Here is a 22,148-nt window from a genome sequence, read left to right as displayed (position 1 = left end):
ATCTTAGCTCTTCAAAGTGAGTAAAATATATATTGTACCAGTCACAAGTGTACTGAAAGTGAAATAAAATAATTTATACTAATATTTTTATCACAGTTAAAATGTATAAGGTGATTACCTGTTTATACCGACGATAGTAGTTTTGAATAAGTACTGCAGCAGCTCTTTCTTTATCCTGTTCCTCCAACTTCTTTCGGCCTTTATATGAACGGTATGCCTTTTGAATGATTTTTGCTGCTTCGTACAGTTCTCGTTGTTCCCTATCTTTGAAAGTAAAAAATAAATTTTCAGGAGCCAATAATGAAAATTGTAAACATAATCAAAAATTTTATGAAATTATTGCCACAACAATCACTGCATGTCCAATGTTTAATGCCTTTCAGAACCACTATACTTACACCTCTAATTCCACCATATATGCGCTCATCCACCTCATTTGACATTTGTTATTTAGGATATGAAGGAATCAGATGAAAATTATTTACTGAAGTACATCATGTGAACTCCTACATTTATATTTGTATACCATGTTTTTGTTCTACGATTAACATTTACAAACTGATACTATTTTGAAATAGAGATACACAAATTTAAAATCTGCATTAGATTCTCTCATGAAGTGTCATATTTTCCTTTACATGATACTGTTTAAAACAATCTGAGGCCAACATCTTTCACAACACCTTCTGCTGCAGCCAGTTGTTCTGACTTATTTTCCTGAGTAATCAGTACAGTTGGGAGAATTTACTTGCAATTGTATATTTTATAAAGCAGCACCCAGAAAACATTCAGATTTTAGTAAGAATGAACCAGGATCAGACAGGCAAAGTAAAGAACAAATACCTGAAAGTGTGAGGTTTGAGAAATCCTTCTCAAAAACATTTCCAGATGCCTGAAAAAATTCACAGAAGTCAGCTGTAGTTGGCGGTGGAGATGGCGAATCAAGTGTGAATGAGCATGGAGACTGTAGACAGCTGGAGGAGGCTGGGCTCATGGAGGAGCCTGGTGTGCTCACATCATAGTACCTGCACAGATTTACACACACTCATGTAGTGACCATTTAGTGGAAATATTCACAAGACTTCCCAACATTGGAAATTTAACACATACATAATTTGTTACGTACAATGTCTTATGCATCCATAATGAATTAACAATGAAACCTCTTCAAATTTTAATGGATTTCCTGGTATTAAAAAGAGTCCATTTGATATTCAGGGAATAGTCTTACTTCTTAAAATACTCTGGGCTATTGTGCTGCAGTTGAAAGCATTTCTTGTAGAAACCAAATGTTTTGTCCCTATCTGCTGAGGACACGTTGAAGAGGAAGAGAGGGGTATGTTCTATGCATGTCTGATTCACACCCCAAGCTTTCTGCAGACTGATGTAAAAGTTTGTTTCTACATCTGATGTCATATGTTTCCAAAACTCAAGTGCAAATGGCCACTGTTGGTTGCTGTTGTCCACTACTGCTCCACTGTGGGGGCAACAGAAGTAACGAAAGCCATGAAAGTTTACATTTTAGAATTAGGGAAATGTTTAAGACCCCAAATGCAAGAAATTTTTAAATTTTACAAAAGTCTGCCTTTTTTGTTCAGTGCCTTCCCACTTATGCAACAAAAATAAGGAAATTTATGCTGGAGAAAGATGAATCGTCATCAGCAAAGTCACTCTGCCAACCAAATCAAGCTGCAGGATCATCTGACTTATGGCTCTCTTGAGCTGCACTTGCAAAACAGAGCTCTCTTCTGTTCTGAGTCACCATCAGAGTAGACGCTAAATGGCTTTACCTTTCCTTATCTTTTCAATTCCCTTATTCTCCGAGACAGCTCTCAGGCTACTGAAGTTATCTGTTACTGCACCCCCTTCCTCCTGCCCATGGTAATCCTCACTACGTAATCTCCATAAGAAAATAAACTGATGTGGTTTCTTTTTTCTGAACATGAGTACACTATTTCCAAGCCCACATCACTTTTAAATTGTGACTACAACTCTGCCCTCTGAGGGGGTGTACACAGGGTTACAATTATATTTTAATTATGACATTTTTAATTTTTTCTTGCAACATGCTTTGAAGTATATGGGGCAGTGGACAAAGCACAGAGAGTGTATGGTGTGACAAGTGAAGATTGTGTTTTGTAAGTAACTCAACTCCATGCATTATCAAAAAATAAGAATAATCATTCCAAATAATAATAAGAATTGTTCTATATTTTTTCAGCCAATGTAGAGATCTTAGGAAAATATGGCTTCCAACATGTAGCACTATGAATTTTCAAAGACATTTCAAGGCCATGCACTTAGTTGCTTCTTTGTGGTGATCATGTAAATAATGTATTAACAACAAAAACACTCAATTTTGACATAATTATTTAATCGGATAGATAAAAAATCTACCCACCAAGTGGCAGTAGAACACACACATAAAAGACTGTTGTAATTGGTAAGCTTTTGGAGCCAGTGGCTCCTTCTTCAGGCAGAAGCATTGAAGGGGAAGGAAGAGGGGTGAAGGAAAAGGACTGGAGAGGTCTAGGAAAAGGGGCAGATTTCAGGAAAGTTACCCAGAACCATGGGTCAGGGGAGACTTACTGTATGGAATGAGAAGGAAAGACTGATTGTTGGGGACTGCATCGGACAAGATTTGAAAACCTGGAGATTATAGGTGGAAGACAGAGTAATAAGCAGACTTTCGCTTTCTGTTTCCCCAGTTTTTAAAATTTTGTCTGTTTCACGACTTTCCCAATCAATTTTTTCCAATCTTTTTCTCGTATCATATAGATAACCCACTCATTACCTCTTATTAATGATTTTTGTATGAATTTTTCTAATTTTTCTGACATTTTTCCCTTGCTTTTCTTCCATTTTTCTACCTTTTCCACTCCCTGCTTATTTATTTATTTATTTATGCTACTTCCACAGTTTCTAACTCTCCAAACTGTCCTCCCTTGCCATGATGAATCCCATCCCATATTACATCCCACCTTTTCAAAAACCATGCCTTTGCACTATCACAACTAAGGTTCCACATTCTGTTTCTTGAAACCTGCTTGTCTCTTGGAGTTACTCCAAAAGGCCAAACACTGAAAGCCCCTGTTTCTGGATGAAATCCTACCCTACACCAGGCTCTTTTACAGTTTCAAATACAGCAATATATTGCTCTTATCTGGCTGATCTGTGACCTATATGCCTCATCAGTCAATTTCCACTCTACCAGACTTCTCTCCTTCTACAAAATCCTGCAGTTATCTGCCCACATGTTTCCTTGAATGGTATCATCAACCAAGCCATCTTGAAACTGCAACAACATGCCCGACTTCATATCAAAAAGCTATCCCACCTTCCCCTAAACAGTGGTGTGTCCCTACCTGCCTACAGCTTCCTAAACAGCCATACCATCAACCACCACTCCTCTCCTACAAACCGAGCTTGACCAACTTCCTTAACATCCCACAGCCTTCACCACTATCTTCCACACCAAGAATAATTCATAATCCCTAGAATCAGTCACAACAGTACACTGTCCTTAACCACTCATCTAAAGCACTCCCCCCCCCCCCCCCCCTAAATTATGTGTATTAGTAAGGTTCTCACTTTCAGCCCTAAACCTGCATTTGATCATGCTGTCTTGGTGAAGGACCTCCTTTCCTTCACACATAATATCTGCTGGAAATATCACTTTTCAACCCAATCCCAAAACCTTTCACCAGCAAACCTGACCTTGAATCCTGTCATGGACAGTTCAGACCATGATCCCAACATGATCCACCACCACTACCACAAAATCATCCCTTACAAGCCTTCTGAGAATTCCTCACATCCAGCATTGCTTCACAATCATTCCTCAGGTCTCTACATGACCCTAACCTGTCCTCTGCAGAATTCCATGCTCTGAGTTCCTTAAAAGCTGATGACTTCATCATTATCCATCATTATCCAGCAGACAAAGGATCTACCACTGTAGTACTAGACCGAAAGGAGTATGTTACTGAAGGTCTACGTCAGCTGTCTGATACCTCTACATACAGTGTCAAGATCCCGTCTCTGTAATTCAAACTGACCTCACAAGGACTAACATCTCAATCCATAGAACTTCTCATCCCACCCAAACCATGCACCCCAACCTTTTACCTTTTTCCTAAGATCCACAAATCCAATCATTCTGGCAGTCCTATAGTTGCTGGTTTCAAAGCACCCACCAAATGTGTATCTTCCTTAGTTGATCAAGACCTGCAACCCATAGTACAAAGACTCCCCTCCTACATCAAAGATACCAACCATTTCCTAGATCATCTGAAATCCGTGCTCGTCCCACATTCACCACACACCTTGCTTGTCACCACTGATGCCACGTCCCTCTATACCAACATCCCCCAGGTACATGGTCTGTCTGCTGCTGAATATTTCATCAGGCAGCACCCACCTGATTCAATACCTATGATATCCTCCCTAATCACTTTAATCAAATTTATACTTACCATCAACTACTTCACTTTTGAGAGGCAGACATACGAACAGATCAGGGGTACAGCCAAGGAAACCATGATGGCTCTTTCCTACGCCAACCTTTTCATGGGTTGCTTGGAGGGGGCTTTCCTGGGATCCATAAGTCTTCAGCCCCTGGTTTGGTTTAAATACATTGGTGACATCTTTGCCACATGTACTCAAGGTGAGACTGACCTGCTAAAATTCCTGGAATCTCCCAATTAAACTTCAAATGGTCCTTTTCCAAATTCCATGCCACTTTCCTTGATGTTGATCTCATCCCCACTGAAGGCCAGCTATACATTTCCACCCACATTAAACCTACCAACAAACAACAGTACTTACATTTTGACAGTTGCCATCCTTTCCAAGTCAAACATTCCCTCCAGTAGAGCCATGGCTTCTAAGGCAGACTTATTTATTCAGATGCAGGCTCTTCACAGCAATACACCACCATTCTCACCTCAGCCTTCACTGCACGTAATTACCCCAACAGCCTAGTTAAAAAGCAGATTTCCTGGGCTATCACATCCAGTCTTGGTACTGCTGATCCCTCCAAAAAACAACTTCAGAGCACACCATTGGTGACTCAGTATTATCCCGGTCTGAAATGTGTTAATCAGCTACTTTGACAGGGCCATGACTTCCTAAAATTATGCCCTGAAATGAGATCCATTCTGTCCAAAATTTTGCCCACCACCACCACCTAGAATAGCTTTCTGTTGCCCTCCCAATCTCTGCAGTATTCTCGTCAGACCTTATGCTCCTTCTTCACCATCTCCCTACCCTATGGGTCCTACCCCTTGACCGACCCCGCTGCAAGACTTGCCCTATGAAGCCTCCTACCACCACCTTATAACAGTCCTGTAACTGACAAAACATACACTATTAAAGGGAGAGCCACCTGCAAAACAACATGTCATATACTAGCTGTTATGTAAACACTGTTCGGCCTTCAACATCGGTATGACTACCACCGCCCCCTCCCATCTCTGTTATGTACAATGCATTTAGCTTTTCACTCTTATTAACTAATGCTTGATGTTTAAGCAGTAAACTCTGTCTGCATATTACCCTGTCTTCCACCTTTAAGCTCTCAGGTTTTCAAATCTCGTCCAGTGCAGTCCCCAACAATCAGTCTATCCTTCTCATCCCGTACGGTAAGTCTCCCCTGACCCACAGTTCTGGGTGATTTTCCTGAAATCTACCCCTTTTCCTAGACCTCTCCAGTCCTTGTGTGCAGATGGATATGTGTGTGTTGCGCGAGTGTATACCTGTCCTTTTTTTCCCCTAAGGTAAGTCTTTCTGCTCCCGGGATTGGAATGACTCCTTACCCTCTCCCTTAAAACCCACATGCTTTTGTCTTTCCCTCTCCTTCCCTCTTTCCTCATGAAGCAACCGTGGGTTGCGAAAGCTTGAATTTTGTGTGTGTGTTTGTGTCTGTTTGTGTCTCTATCAACATACCAACGCTTTCGTTTGGTAAGTTACATCACTTTGTTTTTAGATATATTTTTCCCATGTGGAATGTTTCCCTCTATTATATTTATATATTTTCTAATAATTCTTCCCCTGCTTGGTTCTTTTGCTCTCCAATGATGGTATTTGTCATGGTGATGAGATGTACATGTTTTGCTATTTGTTGTTTCTGTTTAAGAATTACCCAATCAACTTAAATGTATGTCACAGAAATTACTTTCTCCCTTCCAGACAACATGGTTTCTGTTGTGATTCAATTATACTTTATCACCCAGTAATCATTCCAATCCCAGAAGTAGTCTGTTTTAGGATTCTGACACTATAGCTATTGCAAGGTGAGTTTCTGCAAATTATAATGTGTTTTGCCATAAGAAGCATAACCAAACCCACCAAGTCTGAAATGTTAACTTTTCTCATTTGAAGAAGCAGCATCAGTTATGAGTAATCGTTACATCTCTCTTGTTGATAGGTTTAATTTTGTTTCATTTGCCGCAACACAGTATAATTTGCACAAACTCACATTACTCTGATGTCACACAAGCACGTTGCATCCTTCTCTATAGGTGGTGGTGGTTATACTTAGCACATATACACCAGTTACGGGTAATATCAGACATGCATTTTTTCCCTCATAATTCTTGTGGTATTAAAGATATTTTATCACCACAGTCTAAATGATTATCTACTTTACTCTCCAAAACATGGCCCACTGTTATACATTTCATTTTCATCTTCTTCCAGTACTGTGTTAGTGTGCTACTACCTTTTCTACATGGGAGCCCATGTTCTATCGACATGTCCTAGAGCCTGACTCGGCTCCAGAACATTCCTTGTTTTCTGATGAGGGGTGTGAGAAAGTCCTGTTTGTTGATACATTTGGGCCTGAATGTCTCTCGTTGTTGTGGTTTAGTACTTGGCTCCTATTATCATTTTGATTGTTCATACTATTATTATTCTGTTTCTTCACCTTACAGTATCTTGCTTCATTCCTTCACTGGAATGGGGTGGTTAATGATACCATTACATTATTGTTATTATTATTATTATTATTATTATTAATCAATAAATAGCTCAAATGCTAACTTCTCTCGAGTACTGCATGATCAATACTTAAAATTTATTCTGGATGTCACTCGAAGAGGTGAATTACTTAGTGTGTATGGTTACCCATTCTGCAGCATTCTCTTCTAGATAGCTAAAGATGAAATCAATCTTTTTTTAACTATCCCATGTTTGGGCAGTGATTGAGATAATATCCTTAAGAAACTCATGGAATGTACATCCCCTTCAGATGTGAACTCTGGAATTATTTCATTAAAATTTCCCCACTCTTCAAATGAAGTTCTTATGTTAATTCTGTTGACAACCCACAATTTTCATTAAATTTCCTTTAGTTAAACTAATCTTATGTTGTAACTAACTCCTTCTGCATCCTTTGGAATACCAAGTCTATCCTTACTGTCTCAGCCGATGAATGGAGAGTACATATAGCTGATACAACTTTTTCCTGAACATACTATTCAACTAAATCAATAGCATGCTCTCCCAAGGCTGCAAGATCCTGAGATTGTAATTACATCTGACTCTTTGTTTTGCTCTAATACATTAATTCTGCTGATAGTGTCTGAGATTTGTTCATGTACCTTGGTATATTCATTTTCCATAAAATGTTTAACCTGTTTTAAATTCTTATTTATCTCATTAAATTGTTCATTCAGTTACATTGATTAATCATCTCAGTATGTACTCTTCTGTTAACTCTTTGAGCCCCAGGGGTTTCTATGTCAAACCACAATTTTATTCAAAAAACAAAGATGATGTGACTTACCATACGAAAGCGCTGGCAGGTCGATAGACACACAAAGACAATCATACACACAAAATTCTAGCTTTCGCAACCAACGGTTGCTTCATCAGGAAAGAGGGAAGGAGAGGGAAAGACGAAAGGATGTGGGTTTTAAGGGAGAGGGTAAGGAGTCATTCCAATCCCGGGAGCGGAAAGACTTACCCTAGGGGGAAAAAAGGACAGATATACACTCGTACACACACACATATCCATCCACACATATACAGACACAAGCAGACATATGTAAAGGCAAAGAGTTTGGGCAGAGATGTCAGTCGAGGCGGAAGTGCAGAGGCAAAGATGTTGTTGAATGACAGGGGAGGTATGAGCGGCGGAAACTTGAAATTAGCAGAGGTTGAGGCCTGGTGGGTAACGGAAAGAGAGGATATATTGAAGGGCAAGTTCCCATCTCCGGAGTTCTGATACGTTGGTGTTAGTGGGAAGTATCCAGATAACCTGGACGGTGTAACACTGTGCCAAGATGTGCTGGCCGTGCACCAAGGCATGTTTAGCCACAGGGTGATCCTCATTATCAACAAACACTGTCTGCCTGTGTCCATTCATGCGAATGGACAGTTTGTTGCTGGTCATTCCCACATAGAAAGCTTCACAGTGTAGGCAGTTCAGTTGGTAAATCACGTGGGTGCTTTCACACGTAGCTCTGCCTTTGATCATGTACACCTTCCGGGTTACAGGACTGGAGTAGGTGGTGGTGGGAGGGTGCATGGGACAGGTTTTACACCGGGGGCGATTACAAGGGTAGGAGCCAGAAGGTAGGGAAGGTGGTTTGGGGATTTCATAATGAATGCTTTCGTTTGGTAAGTTACATCATCTTTGTTTTCAGATATATTTTTCCCATGTGGAATGTTTCCCAGAATTTTATTCATTTTGTTTTGAAGTACCAGTGCCTTTAGCATGAATCACCAATGCTACAAAAGCCCTGGTCCACAGCACTGGTACTTCAAAACAAAATGAATAATGTTGTGGTTTGAGGCAGAAACTACTAGGCCTCAAAGGATTAAATTAGAAATTATAGTTGTAATTTAGATATTTCCAATATGCTCTTCCAGTTTTTGGACCTGCTTATTTATTTTCTCCTTTATAACACTCATAGTATCTATTTCATCATTTCATTTAATAATCATCTGAACTTCTGCCTCAGCATGAGTTTTTTTCAATCTCACACCCTGAGGATCTGTATTTGCATTTAAGTCAGATCTGGTTTGACCTATCCTATCATTTGTAGTTGCTAGCTTCACCTTTAATTAGCACTTGACTTATCTAGCATATAATTTAAGCCAGTTGAGCTTTTAAGTTTGCCATCATCTTCAATACCTCTTCCATCTTATGGGTCAGACAGTTAACATAATATTTAACTGACAACTAATCATCTCTGGCAAACTACTGTTACAGTGGTGGTGATAACATCCAAAAGACAATTCTTCTGAGCACAAATTCACATTAGGTGTCCACAAAACACACTACAAAAAATGTTAATTTGGCTTCCATTCAGCTCACCAAAGTTGTTCGCGTAACTTGTAGCACTGTGTTGTCAACAGAAAATTACCCTCAATGCATCTCCTATTAAAATATCAGTTTTTATCATCTCTTGTTTCTCAAATTTTATTGATTTTCATCACAAACTATTATGGGTCCCTTCATGGTCAGAATGTTATGTTCCCCTTGAAATATATGTCAATATACTCTGTGTTCCAATTCAAATTCATCGCTTTCTTGAAACTCTAAACTGCTACACCTGTAATTAAATTTTTTTCAGGCTGTGCCAGTGCATGTTGATGGACCTCATTACTGCTGCAGTTATGTTTGTTCTCAGATCTGAGAAACTTCACCAAATTTTGACTTTCTACACGTGAATACAAAGTAATTCTTCACTTAAAAGCTCCATATATTATATATGAATGTTCATCATCATCATCATCGTGTGTGGCACTACTACATAACAGAGTTCAATACCTGATGAACTTCTTGAGATTTTATATTTGAATGAACATAAAATCAGTCCAGTCAATTTATTCTGTTCTGCCATGATGTCACTCCATACTGTCATGGCATGTGATCATCTGTTATGCATCACACATTTCCAATCTATACACTGACTCATGGAGGTTTCACAAATCTCACACAGGTACCACAACTCATGGTAATACTGCAATCACATCCCACTTTGAAGACACGTAGCATCTATCATATACACTTCACATGCACAACAGATAACCAAAACTCCACAAATGGCCTCCTCTTTTTAAACACTAAATAATTATACAATTTAACAATCACAACCATAATTTGTCAATGAACTAGGTGTAGCTTTACATGTTACTTTACCAGAGTTCTCAGCATTTGACCAAATTTTCATTCCTGTCACTTCTTAATGTAATCTGTGCTTGCCCCTTAATTCCGTAATCAGTGGCTTAATTCCACATCCCAGAAAGCTTTCCTTTATAGTCAGATTATGGAATGACTGATCAAGAAATACTTCAAGTTATGTTCTTTTCCCATCCCTCAAGAAACTTAAACGAGGCATACCTGAAGTTAAAGATATATCTACAACACTTCGAGATATCTCTCTGGGGACACACATAACTATTTTCAGGCAGTATAAAGAACACTGCTTCTCAATGATTAATTGAAATAAACTTTACAGGTGTGCAACAAACATTGTGAATAAATTCTCAGGAGATTAATGTAAGTCTGTAATTCTTCATAAAAGACATGTGTGAAACAAAATGCATATTTAAAAGAAATTATATTTTTAATGTTCAGAAGAATTTAAGACCTGCTTCTTCCTAAAGACACAAGAAATAATCTTGAAAGATGTTTTGAGTCAATGTTCTAGATTAGTTGTTATGCCTTCACTCATCCCTTGGGCCTTTCCATCTGACTTATTTTCTCCACAACTCGTGTCCTGAAACCTAATAACTCAATATTCATTCCTGAGTGCCTGTAATGGACTTACCCTTTTTCATTTTCTGCAACTGATAATGTTTATCTTTGTTTCATAATGGCACTTTCTCTCTATTTTTACTATTCTCTTCTCCAGTGCTCATTTGGCATTAAAATTGTTTTATCTGTATTTGTTTATTTAGTTTACATTGCATTTGCATTTTCCCTTTCATCACATAAAAGCTACACTTTACAAAAAAAAAAGTCTGTGATCCTATGATGTCTCCACTTGTAAAAAACTGACCCAAATACAGACTGCAGCCACACATTATTTTTATTTTGTCATCTCAAAAAGGTCCTGTGTTTAGTGAAGTACATGAGTTTCCTCATATATCTGTTTGCCTTACATTTTATACCTCGTACAGAGAGACAGAAGAAACTGTTCCATTACAGTTACAAAGGACCTTAAACTGAAAGAATATTTTGTTGCATTTTGCTGTACCCTTCCTGTATTTTATACATAAAAATACAAGGAAGGATGAAAAAAGTGATCTTATGCCATGTGGCTTTGATGCTGAAAACAATAATGAAAACTAAAACAAAAATTAATACTCACCTATAATTGTGATCACTGAATTCAAAGTTAAATTCTACAGGCTCAAATGATGAAGATGTTTCATCAATCAAAAGAGGTTCCATGAAGACTTCTGGTAAGGTATCACTATTTCCTGCTGATGAGTCATTTCGTGAACTGTCCTGGTCCAACATTACATCTGCACTCTCATTCTGTAATTTTCAGAATATATTTGCAGTGGTAATGCTTCCATAAATATGAATCATGAAACAAGAGATTAAATAAATGTGAAACAGAATATTTTGCATAATGTTATACAATTACCAACAAATACATGACTGGAAAACATAAGTTTTCTTTATTCTACATGAAATCTGAGTTATTCACTGACATTGTGCCCATAGTATTTTGTACATCTTAAAATGGTTAGAATCACAATGATTGCTGTATTTCATTAAAAAAATGTATTTGTCTTCTATGTATGGTACTTAAAAACAGTCAATATAAGTGCTTTTATTACTTTTTCTCAGTATACAGATAAAGACTGGTCAAGATAAAGAAAAATTGTTTTGGCATCAGCCAATTTCACTGTGTTTTATATATTTCTATCACATATTTACATTACAAAAATTATTTATTCTTTAAATGAAATGTAATTGATAGAGACAAAACACTGTAAATATCAGACTAATGCTAGTAATATATTTGTATCACGGATTCACGAAATGTGATATACAACAAACAGCTAATAAACTGTTATGTTGACACACAGAACACAACAGCTAACAAAATCCTTCACACAAACCACCTAAATGCTGAACTACTTTAAAAGAACACAGGTTTAGTAAATGGGGTAGGGTGGGGGGGTGGGGGCACAGTCATAGAGTGCCGTCATTTCCGCTCAGTCAGTGAGTACATGGTTCTGTAAAGTACTTCCTTCACATCCACTTGTTTACTTCATGTATGATTTATTTAATGGTGTAAGGTGAGTTTTATACTAATTGTTTAATTCACATATTCATTTACGGTACTTCTTACAGAATTTGTGTATATAATTTCAGGATTGTTGACTTTCCCAAAATTTGTACTGCAACGTGCCATCATAGATACAATCAATCAGTAAATAAATAAATAAATTTCCAGGGTAATTAATGTGGTCATTGTAGTTTAAGTTGAAAGTTTCAATTCCCTGAAGATAGGAATTGGATTTTAATCCTTGAGCCGCAAGCCTCATAAAACAGTAATATCCACAACCCTCATAAAACAGTAATATCACGTTACATTTGAAACATGCTCAATGATGTTATGAAGAAGTATCCCATAAACAAAATGTGCAGTGAAAATAATGATAAAAAGAATTGAAAATATACTTTTGATTATGAACTGATGAACAAAGATGGGCGATAAAATTTCAAAAGATTCAAAAAGTTATTTGTTTGACTACTTCCATTTATCATTAACATATTACTTTCATTGTTTATTTGAAACATTCATTTTTGTTCCACTCTTTTATCCTGTACCCTTCCCTTTCACTTTTCTTATCTCTTGACTGCCTTTTCTAGAAACGAAGAGCTATAAGTCTGTTTTTCAGTTAATACTGAGTCAGTTTATTATTTCTAACAATAAATCAACTATAGGTTGCTGATAAATTATAAATAGCAATACATTTCCTAAACGATTTTAATGGGAGCCCAACATCATCTCAAGAGACAGCACCGTAACACATGTTGACAGCCTGGATACTTTATCTCCACTTCTACACAGGCTCAAACACAAAAAGGTCCACCAAAACACAGCATAAATGCACAGAAATGTCCTGTTGATATAAAGAGGTCACAACTATGATGACACATAGGGCAAGTGTAAAATAAATGATAACTGGGATAGCAAGTTGCATTTAACCGCTCACCTTTATTCTTTCAGGCATTGCAGCAATTATTTGTTCCGCTAAAGTTAAAACACGCACTTCCTGCTCCCCTGAAATATGAAAATTATGTTTCTAATTGTTTCATTAAATTAGTATTCATAGAAAGATGTACGTAATTATTAAATATGTATGCGATTTAACATTTTCTAATAAAAAATAAATTTAAAAAAGCAACAACTTAATCTTCACATAGAATATGCACACTACAGAATTTGGAGTAACAACTAATTTACATTGTCTTGATTACACAAAATTAAAAGACAATGTTCAGTTATCAAAGTAAACTTTGTGTGTTTGAAGTAATTGCTATAATCAGTAGATTTTCTGCAACTTAGCTTCCATATCATAACATCATTAAAATTATTTTTCAACAGTTCTTAATAAAGGGATGTAGAGGAAACTATTATCAATATACAAAAGAAGAAAATAAATGATTATGCAATCTTCCCATACAGATACAGTTGGAACAAAACATAGAAAATATCTACGACTAATAAGAGAACTGTGATGGTCCAGTTCTGAGACAGACTACAGCTATAACTGACCTACAATGTTCTGCTTATTTTCCAGATCCTCATCAGATACTCCCTCCTCGTCAATCATTGGACTTTCACTTCTTGCTCCAGTAGCCACTTCGCCTGAACCAGAAGTCAAGCGTGTAATTCAATAATACCAAAGAACAAAAACAAGGAACAAAAAATCTAAAGCTGGAAAGAGGAATTATTTCAGCAGGAAAGGGACAAGCAATTTATAAAAAATAGTACTGTCATGAAAAAAAATATATTTGGATCAAGCAAGAAAACAGCAGCACTAACTTTTTTCCACACACAACCATATGAACAGTTAAGTTTAAACTGGTCATCTGAAGATGTGCTAGTGAACACCTATAAACTTCTTTCAAGAAAAGGAAAGTGACATGATACACACTGATGAATTAAAACATTATGACCACTGCCAAATGTACGAGTGAATGCAACATGGGGGTGTCATGGAAACGTGTCACAGTAAGGGAAATATACCAGGTGTCTCTCCTATAAGTTGTTAGGCACATTTTCTCTAATATTTCAGCAGATATTTGCAATTTCTTTTTGGTAATGTGAAGCTGGAGTTTGCCCAAACAAATACTGCTCACCACATCTTCCATACGATGTCAAGCGTCGGAAGGCATTGGTTTTGTTTCCAATTACAAACTGTACAAACTAAATGATTTTCAAAGTGGAATTTTATGTGCCCAATTGATATAGTGGTCCAAAATTAGTCTAGTGTGTTATATGTTTTATGAACATGTAATAACAGGAACAGTAAAACATGCTGAACAATTTTACTATTTATGTTAATACACACCAATAAAAGGAATGTTGCTAGATTAATCTCGGACGCTCTGTAGAATGGGTACATGAAATTCCACTTAAAATAATTTGTTTGTGATGGGAAACAAACCAGTGCATTCTGTTTATGCTGAGCATCGTATAAGATATGTGATGAGCAGGATTTCTTATGACTGACTTCAGCTACAGGTTGCAAAAAAGAAATTGCAAATATGTGCCAAAACACCAGAGAAAATTCACCTGATTACTCTTAGGAGAGTTACCCTGTATGAGGAAACCAGAGATGAAAAGAGAATCATACTAGTGATGGTACAGACTGACGGTGACAACTGTCAACTACATGGCCATTATCGTGGACCACTTGCATCCCTTCATGTTTGATATCTTCCCCAATAGCAATAGTGTACTCTGTCAGGACAACTGTCCTTGTCACTAGGCCAGAATTGTGCTACAGTGGTTTAAGGAGTATCATAGTGAACACACTCTGATGCAGTGGGCACCAAATTCACCTGATACGAACCTGATCAAGCACATCTGGGACTTTTTACCAGGTAGCAGCTCTGCACCCACAATGTATTGACTGTAATTTATGTAATAGGTGATCTGTCATATGGCTCTGGAAACCCACAAAGGACTTGTGAAATCCATGCCACATACGGAATAACTGCTGTACTGCGTTCCAAAGGTGGAGCAATACGCTATTAAGTAGGCGGTCATAATTTTGTATGTGTTTTTAGGTACTATTATGACAGTGAGTCACAATATTTTGATAATATCAAAACAAATTACACAATCAATCTTTTAGTTTACTTTCTGTTGCATATCTGCAGTCTTGGTACACACTGAAATCTCAGTGCCTCAGTACCACAGCTCGTTGCAAAAGGAATAAAATGACACAGCCCACTGGCAAAGCAGAGTATAGTGCACTACACAAGCACTTTGTTTATCTGGACTAGGTGACACCAGATGTAATCTGGATTTACAAAAACCCAGATAATCTGGAAGTATTCTACTAAATGCCAAAGTTCTAATATGTACTACAATATACTAACTACTTATTTTGGCACTATTGAGAAACTCTATAGTTACTATAGTTTACTAACATTTATTTACAGAAATAGTCTGCAAGTTTCTTTTGTTTCAAACTTGTGTGGTGTTTGAGAGCACCCACCATCATGTAGATGTTTCACGAACATCAGTTTGGTTGGAGTAGTTTTCAGCTGAATTTTTTGATAGTTTTTCCAGCTGTGCTGTTGTCTCCGCACAAGGAAAAATTTCTTCCCCTGAAATGCCACTTTCGTAGTCCACTTCCATGTCACTGTTGTTCTCTGAGGTACAACAGGCAGCAATGCTAGTCATGAAACCAGTTCTTAGAAATGCTGCTCACTATCCGTGCATATTTTCTGATTTGTAAACAACTGGCAAACAGAAGCAATTAACATATTTCAAAGGACATAGATGGTTTGATTTTCCTATCAACAGGTGAAGAAATTTGTGTCTTCTCGATGCATCACTGCAAGCCATAATTGTAGCTTAATCTTCACACCTCTTATAACGCCTTGCAGTGTCACCTAACTTGGAAGCCAGTATCTTACTGGACAATATATTGGAACACCAAGCTCTCTTTTCTCACTGAACCAAATGAATAATGCTCGATTTCATGCTTCAGTTCTTGCTTTCTTTATTGTACCGTGGTTCTGCAAACTGTCTTTAGTAATCATACTGAAGCAGAAGTCTCCAACTTCTTATTGATTCTTTGTCCAGTCTGAGACAGTTGATGTCCCTACACAACATTTTGCAGCTATCAGGTTACCTTCCATTCGGAAAGTGGGTGCACTCAGTGACTGTTATGTGGCTTATTCAAAGAAATGTGACTAATGCCCAAACAACAGGGACTTATATGCATCGAGAACAGAAAATAGTGCATTGAGAATGGCTAGCCACTAGCAAAAATCTGAATTTGCATAATAAAATCTATAAAAGGACAACTGATAGCTCCACTCTATAATTTATAATTCTACAGATATGTTTTTCAGCAGTTCTCCTTTGTCTATGAGGGCTATTCAGAAAGTAGAGAACGTTTCCATCTGACGCAGATAGGCATGTGCTGATCACGTGTATTTTGGTATGTGCATGCTCAGCAGCTCAGTCAGCATCCACCCGTGACAGCGGGAAGGTCTCTGCACACACAGTTTTTTTTATATTTGAATCTGAAATGTGTGCTGCAATTGAAAATCCCGCCAGTTGTGAGGTGCGGTCTGTGATATGGTTTTTGTTGGCAAAAAACCTAAAACCCATAGAAATTTATCGTGAACTGTGTGAAGTGTATGGAAACAACGTAATTAGTGAATGTTCCATCTGGAAATGGTGCATTCGGTTTAAAAATGGCCAAACCAACATTCATGATGAAGAGAAGAGTGGATGCCGAAGCATTGTAGCTGATGATCTTGTCGCTAAAGTTGATGAAATGATTTCTGAAAACCGTCACTTCACAATAACGGAGCTTTCACTTTCTCTTTCACAAGTTTCATGGACTTTGTTGTTTGAAATTGTCACTCAGCAGTTACACTACCACAAATTTTTTGCACAATGGGTGCCCAAAATGCTTACAGAGAAACATAAAGAACGGCATATGGGGGCAATAAAGAATGGCGTATGGGTGCAACATTGACATTTCTGGAGGCCTACCACAGACATAGTGATTCATTACTGGATCGAATCATAACTGGTGATGGGACTTGGGTGAAACATGTCAATTGCGAGACAAAATTACAGTCCATGGAGTGGTGGCACACAAGGTCCCCCCAAAAACCAAGAAAATGTTTGCAAACCTTGTCAGCTAGGAAGTTGATGGCAACAGTGTTTTGGGATAGGCAAGGTGTGCTTCTTATTGATTTTCTCGAATGTGGAGCAACCATAAATTCTGCCCGGTACTGTCAAACTTTGCACAGCCTTAGAAGAGCAGTTCAAAACAAATGCCGAGGAAAGCTGGCATCCAAAATTTTGTTTTTGCATGACAATGACCAACCTCACATGGCAAACCGCACTAAAGAACTCCTTAATTCATTCAAATGGGAAATTTTCCCTCATCCTCCCTACAGCCCCGATCTTGCAGCAAGCGACTTCCACTTGTTTCCCAAGATGAATACTGGCTTGCAACGCAACGCTTTGATGATGATGCGGAACTCCAGGCAGGCGTGACTCAATGGCTGAAGTCTCAGGTGGCAGAATTTTATGACAAAGGTCTTTCAAAGCTTGTCCACCACTATGGTAAGAGCCTCAATGTGTTTGGTGACTCTGTGGAAAAGTAGTATGTCAGTCGCTCTTTCAGATGTATATAATAAAATGTATTTCTTGGACTTAGTTTTTTTTTAATGCCAAAACGTTCCATTCTTTCTGAATACCCCTTGTATTTTGCTTAGTGTCTCCCAACATTTTGTCCATCAAAACAACCACTTTCATTCACTTTTAAGCCATTTCACTCACACATGCTCAAAACATTGGAACAAAACAACAATACTGGTACAGCTTCTTAACACTGGAAGGAACATATCCACACTGACTGTAGTAACAGTAGCTAGAAGCATGTGACCAGCAACCTATCTGCTACCTGCAGTACCAACACAACAACTGTATATGTAACATACTACACCATCTGTATACCACATATTTTCACATTAAAAAAGTTAAAAAATAAAGAATCTGTATAAACTGGACATCTGGATTAAAGAGGGCTGGAAGATTTTTGTGTGATTAATGCGATTACTCTTCAGTAGCAGTGAAAAAGTTGCACTTGCGTCAGGGCAATCCACATTTGCTTTTTTGGCTGTGTGGATTGGCCTGACACACCAGCAACATTTCTGCAGCTGCTGAAAATGAACTGAAATATGATTCTCCAATGAATCTCTGTTACAGTAATGTGGAGCAGGGATTTCACTGTGTACTGGCCATGTATATGCAAAGAAACAAAAAATTGCCTCATTGGTTCACGGGCATCGCATCAGATAAAATTGTGGAAGCTGCACAATTTTCAGTGAGACATCTGCTTGTCATCTTCAGATGCTTACTGACATGTTGCTGCAGGGGCTCGCCAATATATACACTGACTTGCTGGAAAAGAACAGGCACCAAGGGGTGGGGCTCTAACGTCATTGTAGATGAATTATAGAGCACATCCAGTGTCCTCTGTTGGATAAATGGGCTACAGTCTTCACATATCAAACACGAGAAAAGCGTGGCAGCACACCACAGCCCAGCATGCACACGGGCAAAGTGTTGGCACCAAGTTTAAGTGTGCAGACTTTGATTCTCCATATGTGTTGACTTGGATTCAATAATCTGTGGCAATGATGCCTTAGTACCTCCAGTGTTGGTTCCCAAATCTTCCTGAATTGAAATCCCACGTGTCTATTAACCAGGTCATTACTTACACATATTTTGACTGCTTCTTTAATGACTGAGTCCCAGTACGAGCAAGCGGATGAAAGGATCTTTGTCTCTCCATAGTTCATGCTGTGTCCTTTGTAAAGATGATATTCAGCCACAGCGGACTTTCTGGCTGACCCAATATGGTGTGATGCCTATTTTCAACATATCTATTCTTAACAGTGCAACATGTCTGGCCAATGGTTGATTTCTCACACTGGCACGAGATTTTATATATCCCTGGTCTCCTTAGATCCAGGTTGTCTTTAACGGAACCCAGCACAGTTACAATTGTGCTGGAAAGTGGAAGGCAAATTTTATTTGATGTTTCTCGAACACCCTGCCAATCTCATTAAAAGACATGCCACCAACATAGGGCAGAAAAACCACCTCCCAGAATGCTTGAGCTGTTCTTGAGCATTATTGCATGCAGGCTGGCATGCTTTACAGATCAGTTTATCAGAGTACCTGTTTTGTACAAATACAGACTGAAGATGGCTAAGCTCTTCTGATAAGCTCCCTGCATCTGAGATAACTGTAGCCATATTAACAAGAGTCCGTAATACGCCACTGCACTGAGGTGGGTCATGGCAGCTCCTAGCTCATAGATACAGGTCAGTGAGAGTCGAACTGTGAAACACACTGTGACTCAAGGAACCGTCTTCGTTTCTGCATACCAAGATATCTGAGAATGGGAGGCTCCATGGTGAAGCAAATGCTCACACGGAGGGAGTTAAGGTGCTCCAGAAATGCAGGAAGCATTGCTGCTCCTTGTGGCCAAACCAGAAAGGTGTCATCCACATATCTCCAGAAACATTTAGATTTCAACATCAATGAAAAAAGTACTTTTTCCTGAAAGTCTTCCATAAAAGTCTCCCATAGGAGATAACCTTTTTATGGAAGTGTGAATGACTTTGCATCCTCCTCTATGACCCATTTGTCCAAAGTAATTTGAACTGCATCTGTACAATGCCTCTTGTGACTCAAGGTTACTAAATGACAGATGTCTTTGACCAAAAACCTTTTCCCACTGTAATTTAAATGAAGGCCATGACTGGTAGGCCTGGATCTATCTAATATGCTTACATTCATTGAATTTACATATAGAAATCTTTTTACACGCTTTATCTAGCTCTTTGTTTACTCTTCCTATTAACTTATTTACACATGACCAAAGAGGTAGATCACATACGTGTGGTTGATGTACAACAGCTACATCTGTGTTGCGTAATTTGAGTAGTATACTTTTAAGAACTATGACATGTTTACGACTTTTATGCCTGGCAACAACATTTATACTTGCACAAATTAGGGCACAGTCTTTTAAGCCAAGGTTTTCACATGGTTTTTATCACTGTTTTTGTCACTTCTTCAATGCCTCTTCCTGGCCTGACGAAGACATGGATACTTCAGTTAGTTTTGCACATCTGCCACCTTTCCTGCTCTTTGACATCCATGATTACTGGCAAGAATTAAAACTTTTCATTCTTTCTCATACACTTCAGACTGGTTGGCTGATTTTTAAAATCATATTTCATTGTTTACAAAGTGAAACATGTAAAAAATTTACAGTGCACAGCTTCTGATGTTTGTAATTATTTTCTGAACTCTATGTTTCTGGGTGCCATTTTTTGTAGAATCACTTTTGTCATTATAGATATTTGATGCACTCACATTTATATTTCGAAGTTTTGTACTGGTTTCCACTGTGGTTCTTGCTTCTTTATGTCACTGGTAGCTGATATTTCTTTGAGTTTGAATCAATGCTCCCCTTGTTGAGTATTACAACCAATATTTTACAGCTGTTTCCCAAATAAGGCTATCCTTTTGAGTTCATCAATTTCACTGGTTTCTGTAGGTAAACTGAGAAGAAATTTGACACAATGGTTGCATACGGACGTCACAGTGCCACAGTTTTTTCACTTTATTTTGATCTTGTAATGATTTCATTTGTGTCTTTTACTTTAACTTTGCAGCAATAGCATTTTCCAAATCAAACGACAATCCTTCCACCCCCCCCACCCCGCACTGAATACATGAAGACCCATTCCTTATTTACATTTTTCAGAGAACTGAATTTTTGCGTACCTTTTTTCACAGCCATCTTTTACATATTTCATATTAGTAATCATAATAGTTGATACAAAATAACTTAGTTGTCTTTTATGTACTTTTTTTCCTGCTGTAAATCATACCAAAATTTGTTTGCAGAAGTAATGTCAGGCATTTAAGATACAGATATAAGTTTTATAAAATTTTGTTGAAATTAAGGAAAATGAGTTTTCGTTCACTGTTACAGTAATCAACAAAGAGTACATCATGTGTAGCTGAAGTCAGCCACTGAACAAATTCCTTTGACCTGCACAATTTAAGTATGCATTTTTAAGCATATCTCAAAAGTGTATCAAATAAGCAGTTTTACTATTGTGAAAACACTACAATGAACTTAATATAAAGTTGACTCAAACACAAGCAATTTATGCCATCAATCAAGAATCATATTAAATACAAACTGTATGTCATGACAGGTTTCTGAAACCTTGCTCGTATGGAATAAAACATGTTTCGAACGATAGGGATCACTGGTTCCATGGAAAAGGTTTCAGTGTCCTAACCACTGTACTGTCACTTTTGTGTAACAACCCATGGAAATCCTTGTTATCAAAAAATTAACACAAACTCAGCTTGTGTCTGGGTCTACCACATATGAAAAAAATGCAAAAAGGGTGGGACATGAGCAGCAGTATGGTTATAAGACATGAATTTTGTCTGAATTGAAAGCCTTGATGCTGTGTATCCAGTTCAACTTAGTGACAAAGTATTTCATTCTGCCCACTTACAGAGAAAATTACTCAATGAATTTGTTTGGTATAAACTTGTGTTTCATACACCATTTTCAGGAAGAGTAATAGTCTCATGCAAGTCAGTTTTCAGTATTCACATTATTCATTTTTATGTATAGCTACTGGCTTCTTATTTGCAAACTATATGATTTAATAGCTAAAATTACTTATTTTAATAACAGCAGGAAGTATGTTACTTCTTCAAACTATGAACACAGGTACATCAGATTAACAGGTAGTCTTTACTGCTGAGCAAGTGAGAGCATCACACTGTATTTTTAGACCAGTTAGTTGAGCAATGAAAATTTCATCCTAGATGGGTTACTCTAGAATTTCATTCAAT

The 22,148-nt window shown here is 37.8% G+C and overlaps 1 protein-coding gene across 1 annotated transcript in view; it reads right to left on the bottom strand.

Moving 5' to 3' along the window:
- The window catches only part of LOC126251652 (calmodulin-binding transcription activator 1), a 1,922,036-nt gene that overhangs the window by 126,179 nt on the left and 1,773,709 nt on the right, over positions 1-22,148 (bottom strand). Inside the window, exons 22-26 of the mRNA XM_049952210.1 lie at positions 13,755-13,847; positions 13,192-13,259; positions 11,325-11,494; positions 844-1,025; positions 119-264 (exon numbers count right to left, since the gene is read on the bottom strand). Of these exons, the coding sequence (XP_049808167.1) occupies positions 119-264; positions 844-1,025; positions 11,325-11,494; positions 13,192-13,259; positions 13,755-13,847 (659 nt within the window). The remainder of the gene's footprint in view (positions 1-118; positions 265-843; positions 1,026-11,324; positions 11,495-13,191; positions 13,260-13,754; positions 13,848-22,148) is intronic.

This window comes from Schistocerca nitens, chromosome 4, assembly GCF_023898315.1.
Source record: "Schistocerca nitens isolate TAMUIC-IGC-003100 chromosome 4, iqSchNite1.1, whole genome shotgun sequence".
Taxonomy (NCBI): domain Eukaryota; kingdom Metazoa; phylum Arthropoda; class Insecta; order Orthoptera; family Acrididae; genus Schistocerca; species Schistocerca nitens.
This window is presented reverse-complemented; position numbering and strand designations above follow the sequence as displayed.